The sequence below is a fragment of the Stegastes partitus genome, unplaced genomic scaffold, assembly GCF_000690725.1.
Source record: "Stegastes partitus isolate 25-593 unplaced genomic scaffold, Stegastes_partitus-1.0.2 Scaffold111, whole genome shotgun sequence".
NCBI classification, from domain to species: Eukaryota; Metazoa; Chordata; class Actinopteri; family Pomacentridae; genus Stegastes; species Stegastes partitus.
The window spans coordinates 437322-447460 of NW_007577842.1; the positions used below are offsets into that span (position 1 = coordinate 437322).

The 10139-nt window shown below is 40.7% G+C and overlaps 1 protein-coding gene across 1 annotated transcript; it reads left to right on the plus strand.

The window, feature by feature from the left end:
• The first annotated feature begins 599 nt into the window (after positions 1-599).
• slc35b3 (solute carrier family 35 member B3) lies at positions 600-8314 on the plus strand. Its single transcript, XM_008277949.1, has 10 exons — positions 600-797; positions 1547-1783; positions 1973-2094; positions 2234-2388; positions 4311-4418; positions 5003-5100; positions 5335-5427; positions 5776-5887; positions 6105-6174; positions 7300-8314. Exons 2-10 carry the CDS (start codon positions 1568-1570, stop codon positions 7448-7450), a joined length of 1125 nt encoding a protein of 374 aa, XP_008276171.1. The 5' UTR covers positions 600-797; positions 1547-1567; the 3' UTR covers positions 7451-8314.
• Positions 8315-10139: the final 1825 nt, after the last annotated feature.

Below are 10139 nucleotides of genomic sequence, written 5' to 3' on the forward strand. Positions count from 1 at the left end.
CTAACAGCGAAAATCTGTAAATTTTCAGCAAACTGTTCTAAAAAAATTACTCTTATAAATGTTACCCTTTTTAGTGTAGCATATTACAATAATGAAGTACCTCAAAATTACTTTAAAATACATTCTACAAATTGAGGTTGTTTGCAAGGTGCTGTGAAGTCTGCCTTCATATGTTAAATTTGAGGGTTCATTAAATGGTCCATTTTGAATATTAGTATGATTAGGACATGAATATTTAATTTGGAAACGTGTCACATTAGGAACTGTGTCACTAAAACCGGATTAGCCGGAACAACCCGTGTTTGTTTGAGGTGACGGAGGTGGAAACAGCAGGCAGCAAACTCACCAACTCCACGTGGACTCTTCTACACACACAGCCTGCTCGGTTTTCTCTTGAGCCAGACTAATTCACTTCTTCTGTTCCTGGCTTTACCCAACACGGACTAGCATGTTTTCTACATCATGCAAACTGAACGTGCGTGTTTTCGCGCGCACAACACGATGAAACGCTCACCTGCTGCGGTGGCTCCCATCAGCCAATAGGAACACAGTTTAGAGGTCGCGGCGACCGGAAGCTGTTGGCCGCTTCTGCCATTGCAGCAAAGTGCGGCTAGCTTTTAGCAGGCTAACACGCTGCTCAACGCGCTTTGGCTGCCTGTCACCGCAAAGTAAAGACATGAAAGGGTGTGGAGCGTACGAAAGATGAAGCCGGCACGTCCAGGGGAATGATATTCACCGGCTTTGCCTCTGGAAAAGAGGATAAGCAGACGTAAAGAAACACGGAAGTGTCGTTGAAGGTAACAGTATTGCTAATGTAGCTTAGTAGGTTGGCTGAGAAAAAAACATGCCGTGCACAACATATATCGCTAATACTAATGGTGTAATAAGATGACATTGATTGTTGGGATTACTGCTGCGTTTTGGATGCCTAATCCAAGCTGCCTAATCTACTCTCAGCTCCTACTTCAATCGTTAGAAACCGGCTGCTACATAGGCTAGCTAATGTTACCGGTGTTGTGCCAAATACTGATCGTCTGCCAAAAACTGTTTGTCGTCCGTGTAAGGGATTATTTTTATGCCTTTGTACTATTTTACCTGCTCTTTGCCCTCATTTTTAACTACGGCAGTTGTTTTTACCCTTCAAAATGGCTTTATAGAGCCAATTTAAGTCATTTAATGGTGGTGTTTTCTACTTGCCAAAAAGTGACTGCAGCCCCTATGTTGTGGCTGAAATGTCAGCAATGCATCAAAATTAGTCGATGTCATTCATAAGGATTTGAGAAATTTGACAGATTTTACCTCATCTATTTTCAGCATGATTCTTTGGGTTTAACAAGTTGGTCATACTTTTGTTTTACTGTCGTCATAAAAATGACACTGAATGGTCACTATTTTATGTAGATCTCTTACATGACATAGTGATGAAAGCTTTGTTCCAGTTTAAGTTTGTCTCCTCAGTCTTTTATTTTCAAATTATCCATTTTGTTATGTCAAATCATCATCATCTTTATGATCATTGCCTAAATCTCTTTTTGTTTCCCCACAGCTTCCAGCAGCCACAGACACAATGAGTGCCAAATATGGTCTGGTGGGCTACAACAGTTCACGGAAGCACATCTCCATCTCCATCCCCTCGTCTACAGAGGTGATGTCGCCCCACATTAAGTCTGTGGAGGAGCTAAGGGTTCTGGGAATCAACCTGAGCAGCTTCAGTGCACCCACACAGTTCTTCATCTGTGTGGCTGGAGTCTTCCTCTTTTACCTTGTCTATGGGTACTTGCAGGTAAGAGAGGAGAAAAAAAAATACACTGAAATACACACATTGGCAGTAAAATATCCTGAAGTAACTATTTTAAACTTGTTGCAGTTTGATTCTCTCAATAGGTGGAAATGTAAGACAACAATGAGAAATAAACCTAAAGAGATAGCTGTTAAAGCGGGTTTTTCTTTGTATATCTGTCCCTCTATGTAGGAGTTGATATTTTCCGTGGAAGGATTCAAGCCTTTTGGTTGGTACCTCACTCTGATCCAGTTTGGCTTCTACTCCATGTTCGGACTAGTAGAGCTTCAGCTCACACAGGACAAACGCAGGAGGTACAGCTACAGATGATTTCGTGCTCCTAGATGACTGACTGTACTTGCGTTACATGCTCGGCTTCATCACTGTCACTCATTTGTAACACTAACTAAATTTTGTAGGTGATGATTTGATTTATATTTCCCTCTCCTCCAGGATACCAGGGAAGACCTATATGATCATAGCCTTTCTAACAGTGGGCACTATGGGCCTGTCCAATACCTCACTGGGCTACTTGAACTACCCTACACAGGTCATCTTCAAGTGTTGTAAACTCATCCCAGTCATGATTGGAGGAGTGTTTATACAAGGTCAGCTCTTTATCTGTATATATTTGTACAGACTGCACCATGTACGAAAAACTAGTGACTTTGTTTTTTTTATGCGCAAAATCTCCGTCGTTACTACTATATGAAATGAGTTGATCCATGTTTGACGTCTCAGCTATGTGGTGTGAAGTTATTCTGCTTTTTGTTGCTTAGTTGCTTTGATCATGTTAACTTTTAATAGCTTTTGAAATCAACAGTTGTGGTGAGCTGAAGTCAGGATTCTCAAGTCTGGTTTTACTCATTTCTGGAATAACCCCAGGTAGAGGTTTAGTTGTGATTTGTTGAGTTTCCATTTTTTGGACAAATTACACTTACATACATACATACATTTAGCCTATATCTGCCTGGTCAAAAATGTAAGGCAGGGCTCTAGAATGCGACCAAAATGGGCACATGTGATAATTTTGTGTTAGTGTGCTTGTTAAAATTTCAAGTGATCACATTTGTGCGGGTGCATGATGATCATTAACGTGTTTTGGTGTTTCTGTGGACTGCACAGGTGAATACTCTGCTAGCGACTGTGGTGAAAGTAAAACTTTTTCCATGTTTGAAACGATCCATTCACCCGTTACTGTCTTGCAAAGATGTAGCAGTCTATATCTTTTTTTCTTTTTTTTTTCCACAAATAGCACAGTGTGTGTTGCAAACAAATCATGGGCTGGTGCGTCCAACTCAGAAAGTTGGTGGAAGTAGAAAAGTGGAAAAGTTAGTCTGGAGCACTGTAGGGATTGAGCGCTAAATGTCTGGTTTTTTGTTTGTTTGTTTTTTGTTTCTCAGAAAGAAAAACATCTAAAGTAAACTCAGCAATTTGCAAATTTATTTAGAGGATAGTGAAAGTGAATGTTGTATCCTTGCTTAAAGGGAAAAAAAACATTTTCCTTATTGAACATATAACAGTTCAACCATAGTCAGTCAAGACAGGTAGGTTTCAGAGATGGCACATTTTCCACCTCATTTCAGTCATCACACGTCTCCTTTGAAGCAATGGCCACCTTTCAACCTTCAGTACATTCTTTTTATCCACTTTTGTTGTTTTCGGCTGTCAGAGCCCAGTCGGCGGTACTCACAGATTCTCCCTGCTCTTAGTTCTGTCTGCCCTTTCATCCTCACGCTGGCCTTCTCAAGGTTCTGTGTCCTGAACGTCAGACGGGTTTTGTGCGCTTTTTGCTTTTTTTTTCCCTTCCTGCGTCTCTCTCTAGATGGATAGATGTGAGGACCTCGGTCCCTCAAGGGGTCGAGTGGAAAACAGAATTTGTTCACTTAGAATGCAAAGAGGAAAGAAAGTGGGAGAGAGGGATGGATGGATGGAGGGAGAGAGGCAGGGGTGTGGGGTTGCATCTGATGTGAGGCCCTTCAAAGGGTGAATCAGGGAATCAAAGTCGACCACAGCCAACCTGATGCTGCGTCCCCTTGTCAACCTCAAGGCATCCATCCGTCAGCCTGTTGTTGGAAAACTCCTTCATCCTGTTGTTTTTTTTTCCCCCACTTCTTCCCTTTCACGCAGGTTTTTTTTTTTTTTTTGTGCATTGTTACATGCACAACCTCAGAAACTTTGAATTGAGAAGAATACCCGTTGCACAATACTTTCAATAGTTAAGTCTTTTCTGAGTCCAATGTCAACTTTTTCTATTTATTAAAGGTGGGTCATCTTTCAAAGATTTCTTTGTAAGCTGCGCTTGAGGGAAAATATTCTCCCTGTGTCTCAGTTTGGTTTACTGAATTTGTGATGTTGTAAAAGGCTTTCAAAGTTTTGCAAGTACCATGCATTTTAGTTTAGATTTCTTGCTGTTTTAGTTTCTAAAACTTTTCCCTTAGTTTTGTGTCTGTAAAATAAATAAAGAAAGAAAATAAAATACTTACAGATAAGACATTCAGTAATTCATTGCTTTGTGTTTGTGTTCCAGGTAAACGCTACAATGTGGCTGATGTGTCTGCTGCTCTCTGCATGAGTCTGGGACTCATCTGGTTTACCCTAGCTGACAGCAAAGTGGCCCCCAACTTCAATGTGACAGGTAAGTCCTTAGCAGTCCAACTGCAGGCTTCAGTGGTTTTCACACAATGACCTTAATTTTATTGCTGTGGTACAGCAAGTGTAAAAGTGGTAGTGTAGTTTTGCATCAGTACTGTACTCACTACCTGTCTGGGAGAGAAACTGGAGGAAGCTGCAGTATCAATTAAACAGCTGGTGTCATCAAAACAAACATGGAAGTCTGCAGTCACTGAGTTCTCATTGATTATTGTTATGCAGAGAGGCGACATTTCGTGGAGGTGATTTATGAAAAGACTAATACCAGGATTTAGGGTCGATTTGTGAACATTTAAAACATGGCATATTTGTAAGATCTGTTATCGTGTACAGTTAATTTTATGCTGTCAAAAATAACAAACACAATAGGAAAACTTATTTGTGGACATTCTGAAATACATGCAGCATATCTTCAGTTTCACAGTGCGTCTAGCTGGTCACGTCTGTCACATATTCTCCGCCTTTTTTCCTTTGAAGTATAGCTTATTTTGCTCATGCTCAAAAATTAATATGTGTTCCTTCTGCTAATATATTTGGTCTGCCTATGTGTTGGTTTATGTTCATGTACAGGTGTCCTCCTCATCTCCCTGGCGCTGTGTGCAGATGCTGCAATTGGGAACGTGCAGGAGAAAGCCATGAAACTCCACAATGGCTCCAATTCTGAAATGGTAAGCAGCTAATCTAACTGAAAACAAGTCTATATTCTTGTACATAATAAAGTTTAGAAGTCTAAAGGCAACTCTCTGATCTGTTTGCACATTTGAGGTAAATACAGAATATGCGACTCTTCTTGTTTGTGTCATTAGACTTTTATGTCCTGTGTTTTGACTGTAAGGAATATGATAATCGTAATAACTCTGTGCGCGATGTCACTGACTGGTCTCCTGGTGTTGTGTTGACAGGTGCTGTACTCATACTCCATTGGGTTTGTGTACATCCTGACAGGCCTGCTCTGTGTGGGTGGACTGGGGCCAGCAGTAGCATTCTGCTCAGAGGTGAATACACCTTAAGACAATATGAGAACACATTCTTTGCAGTGAATGTGGGAGACATTGTTTACTGTACGTATATTCAACTTTCAGTTGCAAAAACAATGCAAGAGTGACATTTTCTGTATAACATATGCAAATGAATCTGTTATTATCTGCAGTATAATAATAAACTTGTGATCCTTCATGACCTCTTGAGTTGTGACAGGCTGCTGGTTTTCAATTTAGACTGTATATATTCATAAGGCAACTTAAGGACTTACAGTGCACACTGTATTTGGTTACTGCAAGTGTTCTGTAATTAGAAAGTTTTCATATCAATTTTTTTTTCCTGTCATCTCTCCTTCCTTCCAGCATCCTGTGAAGACATACGGTTATGCATTCTTCTTCTCTCTAACGGGTTATTTTGGAATCTCCTTCGTGCTGGCCTTAATCAAACTCTTTGGTGCCCTGGTTGCTGTGACAGGTCAGAGTTTTTCCAATCATCTCGTCTCTTAAGAGAATACCCGGTCGAATTTTAAAAATATTTCTGTAATAATACTATTGTTAGTGTCATATTTGAAATATTTGGTGAAATCTTAAATTTAGCCCAGGTCATGTGTTGAGCTTTCGCTTCTTATTTGTAATTACAAAACAGAAGTCCTGGCACTGATGGTAACGTGAATGTTTGGATTCCTTTGCAGTGACCACCGGGAGAAAGGCCATGACTATCATACTTTCCTTCATGTTCTTCTCCAAACCTTTCACTTTTCAGTAAGTATTGTGACCTTTTGACTTTAAACAGTTTCCTCCCAGCTTGAAGTAAATCTACAGTGTGACCACTGACCTCTCTTTTGTCTAGAAAAAAACTTGATTTGGCTCCCCTGCCCCTGATTTTCATGTCCTCAGTCCATTTTCAGACCTTGACTGGTCCACTGCTCCTACTCGTTGTCCTTCACTCTGTTGCTCACCCTCTAACTTGCCCTCTGATTCCTCTCTGCTGTCAAACAGTCTCATTTTCTGCATACCTCTCCTGCTCTGCTTCTCCATCATTACTTTCGACATGGCATTGTGTATGTCTCTTGATACAAAAAACTTTGGTGTATCATCATGGCCAACTTCATTCTCCCTCCAGTGGTGTGTGCCCTCCACCATGACTTGACTCACAGTAAATTTTATGTTTGCAGTTTTTAAACCAAAAGATTCTGGTATTAGTATATATATGTTTTCAGTTAATACATGATTTAACAGACACCAAATTGACTTCACTAACCAAATTCATGAGTACTAACCTTGTCAATTACTATACAATTGTGTGGCGTGCTGAAACTATATGAAAATATGATGCTAAGCCCTGTATAAGATATTTAACTGCTCAGGAAACTGCATGATTTAAATAAAAATACTCTCCAGTTGAACCGTCAAAAAACAAATGTTATGTTGTATCATTTTTAAAGGTGCCCTGTGGAATTTTCTGTTACACAAAGTTTTGCTTAGTGTTGCTCATTAAAACAGACTCGGAGTCCTTGAGGTCTAACAAATAAACTTCTCTTTTCATATAACATTTGGATAAGCTTTTGCATCTTTGTTTGCTAGAAGTTTACTTCTTCACTGCCTTCGGCACATCGCTGCATTTCTTGCAACTTTAACTCTACCTGCATGTGAGTGGAACAGTGTGAAACAGTGGGCAGGATTGTCTGTCATGTCACCTGCATGATCATGCAATAAACAGTGGCAAATGTTGTCACAACCTCCACTGGGTGTCTTTAAGTAAGAAATGTCTAGAAATAACATTAGCATCCTGTTGAACCTTCGCCCTTCTTTATAGTGTATATCCACCTCTCACATTAGTTGCGATTGGCTTCACAATAGCTAACCTTTTCGTCTTTTTCTCACCAGGTACGTCTGGGGTGGCCTTCTGGTGCTCTTTGGCATCTTTCTGAATGTTTACAGTAAAAACAAAGATAAAATTACGCTTCCCTCTATCAAGGACCTCAAAGGCTGGCTGCTGACAGGAAAGAAAGTCAGATTTCTCTCACAAAACGTGTAGGAGGCACCTGCAAGTATTGCGGAAGTCTTGCACAGGGAGGCTGCTTCAGTCTGCCACTTCAAGTGGAGTGTCGGCCTACATTTCTCAGGGGATATGCTGAAGCATGTGCCTGAGCTCAGGGCCACATCACTCCCGACGTCCAGCCAAGGATGTGTATACAGGGTTTGACCTCCAATCAGCCTTACAGACAGCTGACATGATTTAACGACAAATGAGGGAGTTGCTGTATCCCGTCTGTCTACCAGTATACCACTGGTTAACTGATATGACACTATCTGCAGCAAGAAACTGGAACTGTGTTTTAAAAGGGGATCAATGCCTTGTGGGATCTTGTAAAGCGATGCTTCAGAGCCCCACAAAAACATTTTCAACATGGAGTACAACACTGAGGACATATAAGACTCTCTAAAGGGAAGCCAGCTCCTCAGTTAACCAAATTGCACAGTTTTGCACTGGAACTGACTCAAAACACTTAAACCCTTGAGTGATTGTGACAAAAATGAAATGTTTTGAAGGAAAGAGCACAGAGAGACATGTTGATGTGTGTCATGTCTGAAATGATTGTCGCCCACCCTAACTGAAAAATACATATTGATTAAAAAGCATATTTGTCCCCACATGTGCCAGAAAGATAGAACAAAACTTTGTTTTACATAATCATTGTCTTTATAAAAGTGTTTTTCATAGTTTATTGGTAATTCATGACTATATCCTAATTAATGAAAAATATGTGATCACATGATAACATTTTGGGGAATGCGGAGTCATTTGCTCTTCTATACATCAACAACTGCCATAAGTTGCTGACCATACCTTTGGGAGAAAGGGTACAACTGTTTTTACAATAAAGTATGTATTTAGTAATTGCAGTGTTTTGTGTTTCTGTGAGTGTGGTTTGTCAGCCAGCCCTTCTTCGCTCCCTTTTCACCGCTTGAGAGAAGAATTGAAATGTTGCCAAAGTGTGTGTGTGCGCGCGTGCACTGCGCATCTAGTGGCCTTAGGCATGTTTAATTAGGTGTCCTGAAAAAAAAAAATAGCACTGCTAGACACAAAATAAACAGCAGCCTTTACTGTGCCGAGGCTGTCCTATTCATTTGGATCTGTCCTGTGCGTGTGTGAGTGTCAGTCAAATACATGCCAATTCACAGTCTCCCTAAACAATGACATGACAATGCTCACGCATGTTTCCTCTCCAAGCATACTTCCGTTTCCTCCATGCAGCCGTTTGAGCACCAAGTTTTGTTTTTTGGTTTCCACAGGTGTTGCATTTACATTATTGTGTTACAGTAGGCACTTGCATGTTGGATTTCAGTGCCCTGCTGTCTTTCGTACACAACATCCCTCTCACAGAATCCCCTGCTTTTAGTATAAATATTACTGTACATCTGGTTTCAATGCAGATGCACAATCAATCGCAGAGACACTCATTGTCCAAGAGATCTGTGCTTTTCCAGCCTTCTTCACTGCTAATTGTACGCTTAGGCCTGTTTAAGAGCAGTGCATCTTTGGTGTGCAGCAATAGATATGGTGAGAACAACGCTGGCAACTTTTTAAATGCATATTTCTTGTTCCATTCATACAGCGTAACTGTGAAGTTGGGGCTGATCTGTGGTTTTTGACAGTAAATGTGTAAGCACAGTGGGAGTCTAACAAAGTTGTACAATCTATAAATGATTTATTATTTATTAAAGTCAGAACCTTGGAGCAGGAATCCAGCGCTGATGTTCTGTCTGCTGACCATGCAGTTTCACCTCTCACCGGAGTCACCTCCTGCGAGAAAAGAATTTTCACACAAAGGTCTATGGAGTGTTTTATTTCATCGCACACATCCAGACGTGGAAATCTGATCAAGAAAACATTTATGTAGCCTAGGAATACGTTGGAAATGTTAGAGAAGTCTTTTGTCCTTCATTATCATTTTGTGTGTCTGTATGTGTGTGTCACTGGCAAGCTGTGAAATGACAGAGACTTGCCAGCTCAGCAGGAGACAGGCTGAGTGTGGCTCTCTCTGTGATCCTAATAGAGGCCCAGATATTACAGTCTCACTTCCAGGCGGGAAACCTAACGCTGGGCCAATTAGTAATTTGGTATTTCATAAAATTTGGCAGCTTGTGTGTGATGACAAACTGACAGAGATCTTCTCTCCTCCAGGGAACCTTTGGCAGTGCAGCAGTACACACACACATGCAGGATTGCTAAGTTTTTATTCCACAGCAAAGTGGCAAGCGTTGCACAGACTGAGAGCACATCACTCCGATTGAAAACCTAAAATGACTTTGGATGCTTTTTCTTTTTGGCTGTAGATTTGGGTTTCACACAGGCACGAAATGGGGAAAAGATTTTGTTCAAGGGCCCTTTTCAAGACTTTCTCACTCAACTAGTGTTTTTTTTTTTTATTGTTTTTTTTTTATGATGGATGAACAGCGAAACAGTCCATTAGAGGTTAAGAGGTCATGTTGCACTGTTAAAAATATTAGTTTGCCATTACACGTGTTTGATGTGTAGCGTAAAGTACTGTTTCATCGCTATGGGAACGGCTGTTCTCTTTCAGCTCCCTGAAAGGTCATTATGGGATGGGAAAGCCCAGTTGACCCAAGGCAAAGTACATCATTTGTCTTTTAGCACCAGGAGAACACACCTAACAAAGCAGGCTGACCCCTGTTAGAACACTGAGGATTTTGGTCATTTT